The 18620-nt window shown below is 42.6% G+C and overlaps 1 protein-coding gene across 2 annotated transcripts in view; it reads left to right on the forward strand.

The window, feature by feature from the left end:
• Positions 1-909: 909 nt before the first annotated feature.
• The window catches only part of GAREM1 (GRB2 associated regulator of MAPK1 subtype 1), a 198450-nt gene continuing 180739 nt past the window's right edge, over positions 910-18620 (forward strand). The window contains exon 1 of one of the 2 annotated variants that reach the window (XM_032309612.1): positions 910-1510. In XM_032309612.1, coding sequence (XP_032165503.1) covers positions 1390-1510 — 121 coding nt within the window. In that variant the 5' untranslated portion in view covers positions 910-1389. The remainder of the gene's footprint in view (positions 1511-18620) is intronic. The other variant, XM_032309613.1, reaches the window with a different exon arrangement.

An 18620-nucleotide genomic window follows, 5' to 3' on the forward strand; every position in this document is an offset into this window, starting at 1 on the left:
CCTTTCTGAGCTGCGTCTGCAGAGAGCAGGCCATACTGCAATACTGGGGGAAACAACGATTTACCACGGAAAGTAAGCTGTGGATTTGAATCCTAGCACTGCTGTGTACAAGCTGTGTCATCTTGTCGAAGTACCTAAAGTCTTGGTATGCGTATCTAGAAAAAGGGAATTATCCCGACCTTAAAGACTGGAAGAGAACTGAGAAAATTATGTGAAAACAGCTGGCCCCAGTAGGCTCCCGGTAGTTTGCTCTTTCCCTGGACGTGTTTATGGGGGTTGGTGACCTCCTACCCCGCGGTCTCCAGCATCTCAGTTCATACAACGAAGGTCCTGAACCCAACGGTCACCTTCCCTTCTGTAGACACTGTTCACTCATCATCCCCCTTCTCCATCTCGGTGCTTTGGCGCTGTCCGGGCTGCCCAGCAAAGTCTAGACTGGCAGGATTAACTTCCAGCCCCAGTGGTAGAGTTGTGGGGTTGGGGGAGAAACGCCAAGGAGTGTTCCACGCCTGCCTTTCCCTCCCGGTGTCTCTGTGACACTCTCAAGAGGTGGACACCAAAGAGGTCTCTCCTGTGGCCCGTATTAGCCACTCCAGCGGCAGGGTGGGGGGTAGCACGGGACAGTGCCCGACGCCACGACTAGGAGAAGGACTCAGAGCTCGTTCCGGTCGTGCTGGGCTCCCGGAAGGGCCCTGGGCGAGGAAGGAGCCTGGGCGCGCGGTGACGCCCGGGAGGCTGCAGGGCGCGGGAACCGTCGGACGGGGGAGCGAGAGCTAAAGCTTGGAGAGCGCGCCGAGCCGCAGGCGTCGGCGGCCGCGGCCCGGAGGCTGACGCCCAGCCGAGCCCGCCGGGCCGCGGGAGGCGGAGCGGGCGGCGCCGGGGAGGCGGAGGCGGAGGCGGCGTCTCCCCGAGCTGCGCAGGCGTTGCTCGCACCTTGTTGGTCAGTGCTGGGAGCGCTGCTATGGCGTTTCTCAGACCCGCGGCTCCTCCTCACGAGCTCGAGGCGGAGGGAAGGAGGGGTAAGAGGAGGAGGCGCGCGGACGGCCGCCGCAGCTGCACACTCGGGGCCAGAGAAGGAGGCGGAGCGGGAGCCGCCGCAGCCACCCCGGCCGCCGCCGCCGCCCGCAGCCGCGGGGCTGCTGCGAGTCCTCTCCGGGCTTGAGGGCACGCGGGGCGCCCCGGCCATGCCCCGCATTGGTAGCTGAGCCGGGCGCGGGCCCCCTCCCTCCCGGCCGCGTCAGCCGCGGTGCCCCCGGACTGCCCGCGGCCGGAGTGCCCGGCGCCTCCCGCGCGCCCCAGACCGCGAGCGCGAGCAGTCGCGGCCGCCGAGGCGCGGGTGGTGCCGGCGGCGGCGGCGGCGGGAGCGCGGGGCAGGAGGAGGCGGGGAAGATGGACCCGGCGCCCTCGCTGGGCTGCAGCCTCAAGGATGTGAAGTGGAGCTCGGTGGCCGTTCCGCTCGACCTGCTGGTCAGCACTTACCGGCTGCCCCAGATCGCGCGGCTGGACAGCGGTGAGTCCCGGCCCGGCCTCCAGCTTAGGGCAGACCGGCCCGGACCGCAGTCTCGGCGCGGGTGTGCGCGCGGGTGCTGGGGTGGGTGGGATCGGGTGGGGAGTGGGCTGCCCGCCCCTCCGGCGTTGGAGTTGGCCCGAGCGGCTGCCGCAGCCCTAGCGCGTTGCTCTCAGCTATCCCCAGCAGCAGCTAGAGATGTGAAAATCAGAGCCCTTGCAGTAAAATTAAAAAGGACGTCTTAAAAAAAAAAAAAATCAACATTGGGGAAACCTCTGCAGATAGTAATTTTGGAGGCGAGCTGTCCCTCCTCACCCGCCTGCAAGAATTACTCAACCTGGGAAATCCTGAAGAGTTATCTTAGGCAACTTTCTTACAAAATCATTGTGCTCTGGGTGGCATCATTATTTTGGATGGCCCCCCCTTCCCCCAGAAGCAGCAGATTTAAGAGGAAAAGCTCCTGGGTGACCAATGAAAGGGATCACATTTCTCAGAGACCTTTTATTACAGCTTGTCTGTTTTGTTTAACCGAACTGAAAGTAATTTGGGGCTGAGTGTAGATGTTTTTAGCAGAAGTGATGGTATGCTTAAGGTCGTTATTAACACATCTCGAGCCTGGAAAACATTGAAGTCTCCAAAATCTATATTGATTGGGAACTTGAGCTCAGAACTAAGAATGCTTATATTTCCTGAAACTGACCACCAGAAACCAACCCCCCCCCCCCAGGTGTTTGCTCTGCAGTGTGACATCTGCAAACAAGTGCATACTGTCAAGCAAGTAGACCCCTTTCAGTTTGAATTGTAACCCGTAAGGTGGCAATTTAGGTGTGTCTTGTCTTGTGTTTTCACAGTAACTTCAGATGATTAGGGCTTCATGTAATTTCAGGCTGTTTTCAGGAACATGCTTCGCGGTGGGGCTGCTGGAAGCCCTTGGGCCCAGGCTGGCAGGCAAGCAGATAGAGCTGTGGTCACACAGGCCAAGTCAAAAGGAGGAGCACTGAGCAGAAAGATGTCATTTCAAGTCACATGGATTTGGGTTACTCCTTTTCTGGAGTACAGGAGTGTGTAACATGAGAAGTGTAAATGTCCAAAGGCATTTTCTTTTTCTTATCTGTGGGGTTCAATGAGACATTTGAAGTACTGATGTGAGAAGTAACTGCAAGAAAGTTCATGAAAGAAATTTTGGCCATGCTTTCTAGCCTTGTTTGGTTGGACATGGTAGTGGTGGGAATAAACTAGGAGTTTTCCAACTGCTAATAAGTACAGATGAACCCAGGAAGGAAAGGTGGTGTGTGTTGAAGCATTTCCGCATGCAGCGGGGTGGGAAAGTGTTCCGTGCTTTAACTATGTATATGCAGGTCTGACTCTGTGTGTGTGTGTGTGTGTGTGTGTGTGTGTGTGTGTGTGTGTATTCATATTCACAGTGTTTCATTTCCTCTTCCACTGTGCAAAATTGTGTATATTGGAAGGTTTTGAGTCGTCACCTTTTCCGACCTTCTCTCATCACTGCACACTGCCCAAACTTCTTACCTAGGCAGAGATCATTGATGCATGTGGTATAAAAGTCACCCAAAAGCTTCATTAAATTCAAAGTTTAAAGAGCCTGAATGTCAATTGCAGATAGAACTTTTAGCTTTATTATCTGGCTTCCTATCCCTGCCATTCATAAGAAGGATCTGAATCAGCAGTGTACTCATCCCACACTTCTTTTTAAAATTAGGACGTGGGTTGCAAGTCTTCAACACTGTGTCCTTTCAAGCTGTGGAATGGATTTTGATCATGTGTAATTCCCATTCTTGATGGTAAATTTTCTCTTATTACGCCTTGAGAATCAACAGTGGCACATACAATTTCGGAATCATAGCCAAATACAGCTTTATACCTTGTTCCTTAACAGTCCCATCTTATTTAAAATTTTCTTGTTTTTAATAGCTGCATACTATTCCAGGGGATGGCTGTACTGTATAATCAAGTTCCTATGGTGGACATCAGTGGCTTTTTTTTTTTTTTTTAAAGATTTTTTTTTTTTCAATTTATGTGTGAGAGAGAGAGAATGAGAGAGGGAGAGAATGAGTGGAGAAAGGTCAGTGGGAGAAGAAGACTCTTCGCTGAGCAGGGAGCCCGATGTGGGACTCGATCCCGGGACTCCAGGATCATGACCTGAGCCGAAGGCAGTCACCCAACCAACTGAGCCACCCAGGTGCCCCATGGCTTCGTTTTTTATTTTTTATTTTTTTTACTGTTACAAGTTGTGATGTAACGAAGGCCCTGACCCATAAATCTGTTTGGGTGGGAATATATTCCTGCCTTTCTGAATAGGTATGTGAATCTTTTTGAGTCCTGCAGATCCACTGTCAAATTGTTTCAGGGTCTAAAGGTGATACTCATTTCAACTACTACGAGAATTGTGGGAGTGCCACTCTCCCCCACAGCCTTACAATATTAGTTATCCTTAAACAAACAAACAAACAAACAAAAACTTTGCTAATGCTATGAGAAGAAAGTGTTAGCCTACCAATTAAATTTGGATAGCCTTTCAAAGAGTTGATCATTGATTCCATGCTTACTTTTAATCACATTTCACAGCAATGCTTGCAACATATTCAGGGTACGTCGCTGTACCTGGAGATTTCAGCTGTAGCTGAAATCTCAGGTTTTGTGTTGTCCTCATTCTGTGTCCTTTTGCCAGTTTTAGCACTACAGGTACATTTTACACACAACACACACACACACACACCCCATACTTAGACATGAAAGGTAGTCATTTTCCAAATCACTTACTTTATTTTATTTTTCAAATCACTTATTTTAAAAGAGGCTAGAAGGAAACTGAAAAACATGCCACTCGCTGACGTGATGCCAAGAGGGAACTATTGGCTAATTATAAGCAGTCATTAAAGAACATTAAACATCTAACTTAATAACTATTGATTATTGAGTGCCAACTACGTGCTGTACGTTTCCAGGTCCTTGACACATATTTGTCTCAAATCCTCAGCACCCCATTTTAAGGACTTTGGGAACCTGAGATTCAGAGAAATTGAGTAACATAATGTGCGGAGTGGGATTTTCAGCAAACTTTCTGACTCTAAAGAAAGACCTTTTCTCTCAAACTTTACCTCTTCACACTAAATGGGAGTAGGTTTAAAGTAGGTCTAATGTCTACTCTAAATAGCCCCACTATCTCTCTGAGAGCTTGAGGACCGGAAAGTCAATATTTTTCAAACAGTGTAGACACCGAATTAAGTGCTGGCCTCATCCATCATATTTAGACTACCTTCTGCTTCCCAAAGGAGCGGCTGACAAGACGGAAAGGGCAGTGGGGAAGAAGAGAGTACGGAATCAGAGAAAGAAGGAAAGACACGGTATCTGAGGGCTTGGGTACGTAGCCGTGCCTGTTGGGATTCCTCCTCAGTACATTTGCCATGCTTAAAACATCAACTACACAGGAAAGAACTCTCCAGTTCTTTGCATAATGCATGTTAACACCTGAACTGCCAGTCAGATAGATACATTCAATATTGCATCCCCAGCAGTGAAATTTGTCATCTTATGATAAGAGAAATACAAAATAGAGAGCTTTCCTCGTCTTGCCTTATGAATTTTTCTGGAAAACAAAGAAGAGTACTCAAGAAGTAGCCATTCTCCTTAGGAAGTAAGATAAAAGCTTGTCAGCCAAGGGCTATAACCCCATCAGCAATGCAGTTGAGATTAGTTATTTAACCTGGTCCTCGGGCTTACAAACTGTTGGCTGTAGAACCATGTTCAACAGCTGGACAGGAAGAGGGTGGAGAGAATGCTAATGCCCTCCCCATCTCCCACCCACCCTAGCTCACGACTAGGTAGGTGGGAAATTGTTCATTCTTTGTCTTTTCAGTTATTTCGTCTTGGAACATCTCCAAAGGTTAGTCCATAGAAGTGTTCTTCCACTTTTTTTGTTCCTGTAGCTCCAAACAAATCCTGTAGAAGTCTGTACCCTAGGCACATTTTTAACGTGATTGCTAAAACTTTTCATCTTAAGTTTAAACAGTTGCAAAGGATGACATTTTTCAGCATCTTATAAATCTTGACCTTTTAAATTGTTACATCATTAAAATACTTTAGTAGGTCTATAATGGATTCCCAGTATCATTCGTTTTTAAAAAATGCATGAATAAGTTCTTCTTAAACAGTTAAAATCTTTATACCCTTTTTCCTTTTTAAATTCATATTTTTATTTTCCTTCCCTTACAGAATTCTACCCCAATCTAATGTATTTTTATGCTTAAAAGTGTTTTATCTATCAGTCATACTTTCTTTCTGTAACAAAAATATATATAAATTGAAACCTAGTATGGTATTTTCCTTTTGACCTTAGGGCTCTTTCTAGTTGAATATTTCAGGTCATTTGAAATGAAGAATTGCAGATTACCTGATTTAGAAAAGGCATTGCAGCCCAGGTGCTGAAGACACCTTCCTCTACAGCATTAGCTTTTTTATTTGTTTCTTTGTTACTCACCCTGAGGTCTTTACACCCTGGGGTAATGCAGTTTAGAAAGATCTAAAGATACATTGTTTCTGTAAAATAGTGTGAAGGATCTTTGTGATGGGGAGGTAGGTGTTGGAGGACAGCTTCCTTTCATCCTGGGATGGATGTCCCATGATAGCCTTGATCCCAGACTAATCAATTTTTAGCCAAAAGAATATTGGGAGGTTGGGGCGCTGGAAATTGACACCCTTACAGCTGTGATGGGAAGTGTTGGCTTTGCATCAAACATGTAGCCCTGTTTGAGAATGCTGGCCTCCATCAATGAAAAATGAGTTCATGGCCCTGTTTGCTGAAAGTAAGAGGACTACCAAGTCCTGGAATGACTGGGAGGGAGAAGACCACGGTAGGATTTGGAGGCAGCTGCAATGATGGATCAGGACCAGCCTCTCCTTTCCAGCTGTGCAGAGCAATCACAGCCGGTGCTCAGCCCCAGGTGTGTTGGTGCTGGGGAGCTTGGTCCTTGCTTTGTGCCGAAGTCCTTCTCTAACTAGCATGTACGTGCCTGGAAGGCTGAAGGAACAGAGGCATGGATGCTCTGAACCAGGCGAAGCTCCATGTGGCCGTTAGCAGATGTCAAAGGTGTTTCTGTTCTCAAAATCTCCATGACTTGTGTGTGTGTGTGTGTGTGTGCGCGTGAGTGCATGCATGTATAATTTCTTTTTCTAAATTAACTTAGTCTTTTTTTTTTCAAAGATTTTATTTATTTATTGACAGACAGAGATCACAAGTAGGCAGAGGGGCAGGCAGAGAGGAAGAGGAGGAAGCAGGCTCCCTGCTGAGCAGAGAGCCCCATGTGGGTCTCAATCCCAGGATCCTGGGATCATGACCAGAGCTGAAGGCAGAGGCTTTAACCTGCTGAGCCACCCAGGCGCCCCTAGTGTCATCTTATTCCTGGAAGATCTGCTTCTCCATGGCTTCATTACCCCTGACATTCTGTGTTGTAAGAGGGTACATATGCCCTGGGTTGGAGAGACAGTAGTTGAAAGAATGCTGGATTTGGAGCCTAGAAACCTCGCCACTCAGGTTCACAAACTGACATTTCATAGTTATGAACCTTAGTGATACCCCTTTGATTTGTAGAAATCTCATGCAGAAGAAGATGTACATTACCCTAGTCCATGTATCTCATAGTTACTGGTTAATTTGTTTCTTCAGTCAGCTCATATTTAGTAGTAGCCCCTGCTATGTGTCAAGCCGTTGTTATAAGTTTGGGGTCGGTAAACCTGAACAAATCAGAAATCTCTGTCCTCATGCATCCAGCATTCTTGGGTATCTGCTTAGTATGAGAGTTAAATGCAATAATATATGTGAAATACGCATGTATTGCAAAGCAGCACCCATAAGATTGGAGTAGTGGAGGTGTAGACCGGTTGAGAGGGAGGCTTCAGATGTGTCAGAAAGGCACTGAGTAATTCTTTATTATTTTTGTACAGCTAAAGATACCAAGGGAGATGCTCAGGGTGACATCACTCTGTTTCCTTCTGAGTATTTCAGATCTGGTCTTCGACCAGTTATAAAAAGGTGGGGTTAAGGTCTTTATCAGAGAGAAAGTGTTAGGAGCTAACTAACCCAAGATTGGGTTTGGGAGAGACCAGAGAAGTTAGGAAAGAAACTTTTCACATCATCCAGCATCACATGTAGTAAGTCTGACCAAATGCTACCAAGACCCTTGAACCTATTTCTAGTAGATATGTTTCTAGTAGATACTCATTGCTACTTTTCATGTCGTGATGGTTTTCTGAGTACTTACATGACTGTTAGCAGGAAGGGAGTGCCTTGAATAATGTCATATACCAAGTGGGTGCCAAAGAAAATCTCTCGAATATTCTTTCATGTACCAAAGTCTTTGACTTTCCTCTAATTGGCCATGCCTATGGATTAATGAAAAAAGAACGGGAAGGGATATTTTGGGGGGCGGTGGGCAGGGGTATGCATTCAGACCCACAAGACAAGATTTGGACATTGCTCCTTCAGCCTCTTGTTTTTCAAGTGAGGTGGCTGTTTTGAAAACCCTAACACACTCTGGCTGTCTGTGAAAGGAAACTGGTTTGACCATTGTGATCGACTGTGTCATAGTTTAAAGAGCATATTTGAGTCTCTTTTGCTCTTTTGGCTGCCTTACTGAAATAGCAAGTCCTAGTAGGCCAGCTTGTAAACTCATTATTTTTGAGATTCCTGAGGTATCTGTCTTGGTACTTACTGAGCTGCAGTTCTAGGCAGACTCTTAAACTCCCTCTGGTCTTCTGCGGGACCATCAGTCTTAAGAACATCAGCTATTATGTGTAACTTGAAAAATAACTTTTATTGCTGGCTTATGTATTATTTTGTCATATTTGACAAAGTAGGAAATACCTGTTAAAATATTTTAAATGCAAGCCGTTTAGAAGATATTTCCACAAGAAGATGCTCCCCCACACTTCAGCACCCAGCCCTGCTCCTTAGTGGCACAAAAATGTTTCCTTGAGTTTCAGGTTAAAGGTATCTATAATTATTTTTGCTATTTCCCAGCTCCTAGCACAATGCCTGGCATATGAGAGAGATTTCATAAGCAGTTAATTACATGAATGAGCAAACCTCAGAACTAAACATTTCAGGTCCCAAATGTCTGTATTACTAAAGCATCTATGACTTCTGCATGTTTGAAGTAGAATTTCACTTTTGTTTCAGCTGTGATAGACATATTCGTAAATACATAAATTGAACTAAGATGGTGGGTCCCCAAATTAGCAGTAGGGAAAATAAAGATTTAGTGGACTGTCATGATAAAATAGTGATTCTTAGGATCATTAGCTATTAATATCTAAAAAAAATTATTTCTGGAAATTACAACACTTTTTTAGTTTCTTTGCTCTCTCACTTGTTCTTTCGTTCCAAAATTAAAATGCCTCCTTTACATATTACATGTAGCTGTGTCACTGAATGTTTAATTTTGTATGGACTGGAATACCATCAGTCTTTGGAATCAGTCAACTCTTACAGTATAATAAAGAATAGGACTGATCAGATACTCAGCTAACCATTTAACTCTCCAATGTTTCATCTTCTCAGGGTACCAGGGATTTTACTTCTAAGCAAAGTAAGCCACTTGGTTATAAAACTACAACTGCTAATTTGGTACAGTTGTCATCTTCCTAGAATAGCCGCAAGATTGACTTGAGACCTTAGCGTCTTAATCCCAGACAATGAGTTTCCTTTTATGCCCTTGTGGAAGTATTACATGGTGGTAAAAGAGGGAAAAAACAATGTTCCCAAGGCTTTTTCCAGTTTTGTGGATGAATTACTTTGTTATTAAAGGGCAAGTCATTTTAATTGATTCTGCTAATTCTTAAACCTAGTTTGAAATATTTAAATACCACTTGGGCTTTGATGACTTAATGGTTGTTTAATAAATACCAAGTTATTGAATTTAAAATGCAATAGGAAGTCCTATAGCAATGAAGATATTTGTTATTTAGGTTAATATTTAACATCTTCAGTAAGTTGTTAGGATTAGGAGGGACTGTGAACAGTGCTTAAAGATGTATCCCTCTGAATATCTAAAATAAGTTATATTCTGTTGTTTTTCTCCACTCAGTAGAAGAAAACTTCCTTGGTCAGACATTTTATTTTTCAAATATGATGGCTTTCTCAATACCAGAGTTTATGATGTTAGAAATGAGGATTTGCTCTTGATAATTAGTTCAGGTAATTAGTTCACATTGAGGGTGTTTTCCTTGTGGCAGGGAACGGATTCAGATATCTGAAAGTGACCAAAAAGGGGTAAACGTTTACTTTTCTATTTTAATATTTTGCTATGTTGTAGGTAATTAGGAAGCACTGATTATAACAGTCTGTCATGCATTCAAAAATGGATTAGTGAAATGCCTCAGGAAACACATCCATCTGTACACGTCTACTCACGATTGACACTCACTTTGAATGGCCTCTCTATCAGCAACGTGTGAGCAAAAGATGGTTGGAATCAAAGAACTAGCATCCATTCCATTGTCATTAGTAGTCCTCAGGGAGCTTATGCTTGAGATCTTTAAGTTTGGTCTGTTTCAGGTTAACAGTTGAAATAATGCAAGATCCCTTTTTACCTTGAAACGTACTGACCTACGAAATCAATCACCAGAGGCACTTAAAAACAGTTCAGTTAGTCATGTCTAAAGAGAGAGAGCTCTAGAAGATGCAGATTACCTACTTAAACATAAGAAAGAAACAGGAGGCTTTTTACAGATATTCTGTTAACCTTTTTTTGTTCCCCCTGTTTATTTTGGTCCCAGCTTTTGCAAGAAACAGAGAGCCACTGATAATAGAGAGGATCAGAAGAAATTTTCACAAGTTCATCATGGCCAGGTTATATCAGTTAAGGTTGATTCTAGTAGTGCATAATAGGAGAAAAAATAGTGATTTGTACAACATGGAGATTTCTTTCTTTTCATATAAAAGGAGTCTGAAGGCATATATTCCAGGATAGATATGGCAGGTCGGGAGTGAAGGACCAAGGCTCCTCGTGTTTTTCTGCTCTTCATGCTCAGGAGGTGGTTTTCACTTCATGGTCCTTAATGGCTGCTGGAACTCTAGCCATCACGTGTACATCTCATACAGCAGGAACCTAACATAGCACTTCACTTACATCTCATTGGTCAGGACTTACTCCACTATAGGCAGGCATATAAGGAACTGATGTCTTAACTGGATACAGTACTCATGAGTTCTTACCACAGGAAGGGGAGCAAGGGACACAGGGTGCTGTTTAGCAGTCTCTGCCATTTAGATTTGTGCTTAGATGCTTTTTCTTCACCTTTTTTCCCCTACACAAAATGTTAGCAAAACAGCTGTACATTCGGCCCGGATTCCTTAACATCTTCTTGTACAGGTTTTTTCTTTAGCTCAGATAGTTTGAACCTCTTGCCCCAGCCTTTCTCTTTTCATCCTTGAGCCTGAGCCTGAGCTGAAATCTTAAAGCAGTTCCATTGAAAGGCCCTCTATTAGACATGAAAGCACTTTATAAGTAAGCCATGAATAGTTGTATACTTGTAAAAAAAATATTGTTATAGGACACTCCTCACATTCTTTTTTGGCTTGCATATTTTTCGGGTTTTTCTCTCTGATCTGATGCACACAATGGAAATAGTTGTCCAGTTGTTTAAAGATGCTTTTCTTCCCCCTCTTGCTTTCTTTTGCCAGAGAGGCTTGGTGGTGGTGTTTTTAAGAAGGTATTTGCTATTTTCTTCCAGATATCGTTATTATTGAGAGTTTGGAAACTATAGACCAAAAAATGACAAAAATGAATATCAGTTTTAATTCCAGAAGTTATATAACTTGTTATGTAACCACTATTAACATTTTCCTGTTATGCAGGCATGGCATGTAAACGGAGACTATAAAAGTGGGGGGAAAAAATGTCAGACCAAATCGTATAAAACTGCATTTTTGATTTCACAATAGATTGTGAGCGTTTTCCTTCATTATTAGTATCTCTTAAAAATAAAATTGTTAGGACTGAATGGGATTCCGTTACTAGCAATAAACCACCATTTGGTGGTTTTTTAGTTGTTAGACATTTTTTTAGTTGTTAGACCATTTTTTAGTTGTTAGACATTTGGTTGTTTTGAGTATCATGTTTTCGAGGATATCCATGTAATTGAATTGGTCAGTTATATATTATTTCATTATTTGGGGTTCCTGGAAATGGGATTATTATTTAGAATTTATTATTTTTAAATTGTTGATGTGTGTTGCCAGATTGTACCCAGGAAAGTTTGTACCATTAGGAGTGAATGGGTAAGTTTATCACTTTGTACATCATTGAATATCATGGCTATTTCTTAGTCTTTGCCAATTTAGATAATTTAAATACTGGCACTTTTTCTCATTTGTGTTTCTTTGATTACTACTAGAATATCACCATTAATTTTATCATATTTTGTGAATTTTATGAGCCCTTTGTTCCATTTGTTTGGTAGAGTTTTTCGAAGCTATACTTCTCCTTATCAACCTGGATATTGGTTTTAAGTGTTATGTTCTTTGTTGCATTTGTGGCCAGTCCTCTGGACAAAGGAATCCTCTTCCGCTGTATAAAATAAAATAATCTCATGAAAGTCTTGGTAAAACCATGCTGTGTATTCACAACATGAATTCAAGTCATGGAGAGGAGAGGACCCCACGGATACTTTTTTGTTGATAATTCCTCTGCATTGCATGAAATTTAAGCTAACCAATAAGGTTCATCCGTATTTGGTTTTCAGGGCTAAGAATAAGTTGACAAGTTTACTACATTTGGGGCAGTTTGTGTTTCCTGTTCTCTCTTTCACAAAAGGTAGACCGGGAGAGCCTGTTGAAGCTTAGAGCCCGAGTGCCAGTGTGAGAGAATAAATAACAGATTCACAGACAGCTTCCAGACACCAGGGAGAAAAGCAAACGAGATCGTTTGAGTGTCATTTCATTTCTTCTGTTGAATGTCTGTGTCAGTGTCCGCTTCAGTGTGACGTCTAAGAAGAAAGGGAACCACAGACAAGGAGCAAAAGCCTAGTTTAATTCTTTTTGTATAGGCAGTGATCGATGGGGAATAAAATGTGTATCTGTTTACCCACTTGGCACAGAAGACTCTTTGAATAGTTCTCTTTATCAGTGGGTTGAGGTGACAGTTGCTCAAAGTGAAGTACAAGATGACTTTAAGATTATTTTGCCAGGGGCGCCTGGGGGGGCTCAGTGGGTTAAAAAAACCTCTGCCTTCGGCTCGGGTCATGATCCCGGGGTCCTGGGATCAGGCCCCACGTCGGGCTCTCTGCTCCCCAGAGAGCCTGCTTCCTCCTCTCTCTCTGTCTGCCTCTCTGCCTACTTGTGATCTCTGTCCGTCAAATAAATAATAAAATCTTAAAAAAAAAGATTATTTTGCCAAAGAAATTTCAGATTAACGTTACAGTAGATCAGGTAGTTTATGAATTGTTCTACCCTCCCTCTAGTCTTCTCTCTCTCTTTCTCTCCATCCTTCTCTTCCTCTTTCTCCCTCCTCTCCCCCTCACTCTCACTCAGTCACTCTTTTTTCTTTTTCTTTTAAGGTGTACTTATGTGAGAGAGAGAGAGAAAATGCCGGGGTGGGGGTGGGTGGGCGAGGGGCAGAGGAAAAGGGAGAGAGAGAATCCCAAGCAGACTCCCCACTGAGTGCGGAGTCCCACAGGGGGCTCCATCCCATGACCTCAAGATTGTAACCTAAGCGGAAACTAAGGAGTTGGATGCTTAACCCCTGGGCTGCCAAGATACCCTGCTCACTCTCCTTTTCTTGAGTCAGTTGGGAAGATGCAACTTTGAGTAGACTCTGCAGTTGAATACTGTGATACAGGGGACTGGGGCGGGGTGGGGGGCGGTGGCTCAGACAGTTAAGCCTCTGCCTTCATCTCAGGGCATGATCCCAGGGTCCTGGGATCAAGTCCCCCATTGGGATTGCTGTTCAGCGGGGAGTCCTGCTTCTCCCTCTACCCCCTCCCTGCTGCTGCTGCTGCTAGTGCTGTCTTTCCCTCAAATTAAAAAAAAAAAAGAGAAGACAATACTTACTGCACTTATTATGCTAATAACTGGAGACCAGAGAGAAGGGAAGGAGGAAAATATATGAACTAAGCGTAAATATCTAGTTTCTAAGTTGTCATAATGAAACAAAACTTCATTTCCCTTGATGGTAAACATAGTATATTCATTATGAAGAATTTGAATACATAAAAATATTTAAAATATTTAAAAACTAAAGATAAACTGAGCTCCTACCACCTTGAAATAACCACCATCAACATTCTAGTGACTGTCCTCATGTGTCCTCTCTTCACACTACACAGACACACACACACTTACAGTTTTACACGAACAAAGCATTTTAGGGTGTTTTTTTTCTTCCTCCCTTCACATCAACCCCCATTCCTCCAACCCAACCCTGCCTACCCACCAACCCACTTTAATAATCCAGTACATACTGTTCTTTTCTCCATCCTCATACAATCCCATGTTGACATTAGATACACATACAAAGGTACATATTGGAAGAGAAATGTGTCATTGCTTTATAAAACTGGGATTATTTTTTTACAGTTTTTTTTGTTTTTGTTTTTTTCTTACATCACTCATGAGAATTTTTCGGAAATACAAAGTCATTCTTTCTTCATAGCTGCATAATATTCCACAGTGTGGAAATACTCCTGTTGATTTGGTGATCAGTTTGTTTCTAATTGTTAGCCTCTGAATAATACTTCACTAAACCTCCATATGCCTAATTCATTCATTTGCTCATTGTTTTTATAGAAGTCTGTGATTTCTATCTCATTTTTTATTTCCTCTCCTAAAACATCCTTGATAGCACTGTCTTACTGATTTTCTTAATCGTACATGCAGAGATCAAAATTAAATCTTTTTAGAAAAAATATAGGGGGAAGTGGGTTTTCCATCCCAGTACCACAATTCACAGAAGTTGATTTGATTTAAATCAATTCACAGGAATTGATTTAATAGATGTTGCCAAAATGCTGTCCAAAAAGTCCATAACGATTCTCATTTCCATCACGGATGTAGGAGAATAACAGTTCTCCAAGTCCATGTCATCATTAGCTGTTATAAAGTTTTTTTTTTTTTAAAGATTTTATTTATTTATTTGACAAACAGAGATTACAAGTAGACAGAGAGGCAGGCAGAGAGAGGAAGAAGCAGGCTACCCGCCAAGCAGAGAGCCTGATGCGGGACTTGATCCCAGGACCCTGAGATCATGACCTGATCCGAAGGCAGAGGCTTAACCTACTGAGCCAGCTAGGTGCCCCTGTTACAAAGTTTTTAAAAACGATTTGCCAGCCTCATGGATACAAAATGAGATGTTATTGCTATGTTAATTTGCATTTCCCTGGCCCTTAGGATTTTGTGCCCTTTTTATATGATTGTTTACCACTTAGAATGCTCTTCTGCAAATTGAAATCATACTTTTTGCTGGTTTCTCTGTTGTTGACTCCTTCTTTCCAATTTCTAGATGCTATTTATATGTTACAGAGAGAGTTTTCCTTACTTATATTTATCTTTTGACTATGTTATATTTATCCATTTCAGAGTTTTAAATTTTTATATGGACAGACAAGTCTCTTGTGTTTTCACTCTTGGCTAAGAAGGATCTTCCCAACCCGTGGAATATATGTGTAGTTTCTTAGCTATTCCAGGAGGATTTAAAAAGTTTTTTTATTTAAGTCATTAATCTGTCTGGAATTAATTTTTGCATATGATGTAAGATTTTTATTTTCTTCCAGACTTGTTATGCCAGCCCATTTACTCAAAAGTTTGCTTAACTACTGAATTGAACTATCTTTGTCAAATTTATTTTGCTCTTTAAAAGCAGAAGAATATATTTCAGCTGCACCTGTCTTTTGGGGAATGCACTGGGCTGTGATCTAAGAATACTTGTAGTTAATGAAATCTGAAAACAGTCCTTTATTCCTCAAAGAGAAGTGGCTAGGGCCACCCCAGTCTTGACTTACTCTTCTTTTCCAGTGGCTGTGGGAGGCCTGAGATTTGTTTTTCTAAAGAAAATTTTAATTCATTTTAAAGCCAGCACTACCCTGGTGAGTCTGGGAAATGATAGTAACTTGTTAAATGCCTTCTGGAATATAGTCCAGATGCTTTGGCAATAAGTTTTCTCCAGGGAAGAATCTGTTTTAAAATGATACTTTACTAAGCTGCTGTTCGTGCGTGCGTGCGTGTGTGTGTGTGTGTGTGTGTGTGTGTGTGTTTGTGTGTGAGAGAGAGAGAAAGAGCAGAGCAGAGAATGGGCCTTTCAGAATTTAAGAAGCAGTTGCAGTTTGCACTCTTTAGACTACTTAATTAATTGAAAGTGTAGTTCCTCCATTTGTTTTTGGATTGGGGCACACTTTCATTATTTTATTTTTTATTTTTATTTCATTTTATATTCAAGTAATCTCTACACCCAGCTGGGTGCTTGAACCCACAACACTGAAGTCAGGAGTCACATGCTCCACCAACTGAGTCAGCAAGGTGCCCCTTTCACACGCCTTTCCTTTTTTTTTTTTTTTTTTAAGATTTTATTTGGGGTGCCTGGGTGGCTCAGTGGGTAAAGCCTCTGCCTTCGGCTCAGGTCACGATCTCAGGGTCCTGGGATCCAGCCCCACATCGGGCTTTCTGCTCAGCAGGGAGCCTGCTTCCCCTTCTCTCTCTCTGCCTGCCTCTCTGCCTACTTGTGATCTCTGTCAAATAAATAAATAAAAACTTAAAAAAAAAAAAAGACTTTATTTATTCATGTGACAGAGAGAGCATAAGCAGAGGGTGCAGGAGGCCAGTGAGGGAGAGCAGACTCCTTGCTGAGCTGGGAGCCCAATGGCCGGCTGGATCCCAGGACCCTGGGATCATAACCTGAGCTAAGGTAGACACTTAACCAAATGAGCCACCCAGCTGCCCCTCACACACCATTCTTAATGGTGTTTAAAAATTTCGTGTGTTTATGTGTGTTTAAAAATTTCATTATGGCCCACATCTGTTCATTTTTAAAGACTTAAAGTAAATTTCTCTTACATATTCCTTACTTCCCGCAGAATCTTTGATGCATTGTCTTCTTGAGTGTCTTAATTTCATATGCAAGGACCAAGAGTAACTCTTCTTAGGAAAAACAGAGGGCAACGTGGGCCTTTTCAATGTCAAAACCCGGACTGCATAAATAAAGGAGAAAATAAGTAGTATGAGAAGAGACTCAACAAATTATTCTCTGAAACCTTTTCTCCTGCATGACCTCTGCATAAAACTACAACAAAATCTCAATCCTGCATTCCATGAGGAACTTTAGTAGGTCGGAGTCAGGCATAGGTAGAAGTTTTATCACTGCTCTTTTTAGATCTGTCTTTCTAAGCCATCTGAGAGCAGGCGTCCTGTCTTCTCATTGTACATTTCACAGGGTGTAGTAGGACTCTGGCACAGGGTTTTGGGGATACCCCAGCTTATCCATAAAGCATTTGCAAGCCCAGCCCCACTACACACACAGGTTTCTGCACTCTGTTCTTCACCTTGTGACCTGTTAGCAAGTTCTGGGCAAGGAAGGAATGATAATTCCAGCAGCCGGCCACTCCTTCCTGCTTTTCAGTTCAAGGGTTTCAGAGTTCTTTCCCAATCTCTGACTTCTCAAATTATCTCAACCTTAGAAGAGACTCAGTGTATGAGGTTATGTCTTATTTTAGGACTTACTGAATTATATTTACATATATTAACCTCATGGAAAGAAGGTGAAAAATATTCTGAGTCTGGGTGAAGTGAACTCAGCATTAAAATTTTGCTGGAAGAACCTTGAGATTTGGTGATACTATTTAATCATAAGCTGTTTGTCCTGATGTGTTGTGAGAATGTATTTGAAAATGGAAACGGACATATTTCACCATTTCCAAAGTATGCATTTTAATAGCCCTGAAATTGGGATGCATCTTATAATTAATGGTATGTCGTAGTTTAATCAGCCATGTTTATTCTTTCTTGATTGTTGTGAAGTAATGACTGTATTACGAGGGATAGCATCTTTAGTTATACGAGTTGTGGTAGTTCCGTAGAGTATCTTTGCGTCAGATAATTTTTTTGAGTCAGAAACTCAGACTTCTAGTGGATGTTCCAACACAGGGTAAGCTAAGCTGAAAATCAGGAATGTTCTCTGAACTAGCCATCTCTAATGAAGAAAATATCAGGGTTCCATTTAACAGGGAAGGCAAGGTTCCCTGTTCTGTACAACCATGGTGTAATTTTCCCTCCTACTACATTTTTAAACTTAAAAAAAATAACTTGATTTCTTTTTTAAAAAAAATTTATTTATTTGAGAGAGAGAGAGGAAGAGAGAGAAAGCGCGAGCAGGGAGAGGGAGAAGCTGACTCCCTGTGAAGCAGGGAGCCCAGCGTGGGGCACTATCCCAGGACCCAGAGATTGTGACCTGACCTGAAGGCAGACACATATCCGACTTAGACACCTAGGCGCCCCCAAAATAACTTGATTTCTCTATTCCCTACACTACTCTCTCCTCCATGGAGGCAGGCACTGACTTTCGTGTTCATCATGGTGTTCCCAGCACCCAGAAGTTTCCAGATTGTCACCTTGGCAACATGTACACGTGCAGTCAAGCCTGGTTTGAGGACTGTTCTTTGGCACAGTCTACAACACACACACACACCTACACACTCATAGTGTAGTGGGTTGAATGGTGGCTCCATGTGTCCACGTCCAAAGCTGTAAGTCATTGGTTGTTTTATTTGGAAAACGAGTCTTTGCAGGTGTAATTGGAGTCTTGAGATGAGATCATCCCGGATTACCTGAGTGGGCTCCAAATCCAATAACAAGTGCCATTCCAACAGGAGAGAGGCAGAGGGAGACTTGAGACGGAAGAGGAGGTGGCAGAGGCTGGAGTGAAGGAGCCACAAACCAAGATTGCCTGAACCCACAAGACGCTGAAGAGAGGCAGGGAACAGAATCTCCCTCAGGGCCTTTCAAGGAAGTACAGCCCTTGCCAACAGCTTGATTTTGTACTTCAGGCATCCAGAACTGTGAGAGTATAAATTTCTGTTGTTGTAAGTCCCTCACTTTGGGAAAATTTATTAC

This window comes from Mustela erminea, chromosome 13 (assembly GCF_009829155.1).
Source record: "Mustela erminea isolate mMusErm1 chromosome 13, mMusErm1.Pri, whole genome shotgun sequence".
Lineage (NCBI taxonomy): Eukaryota > Metazoa > Chordata > Mammalia > Carnivora > Mustelidae > Mustela > Mustela erminea.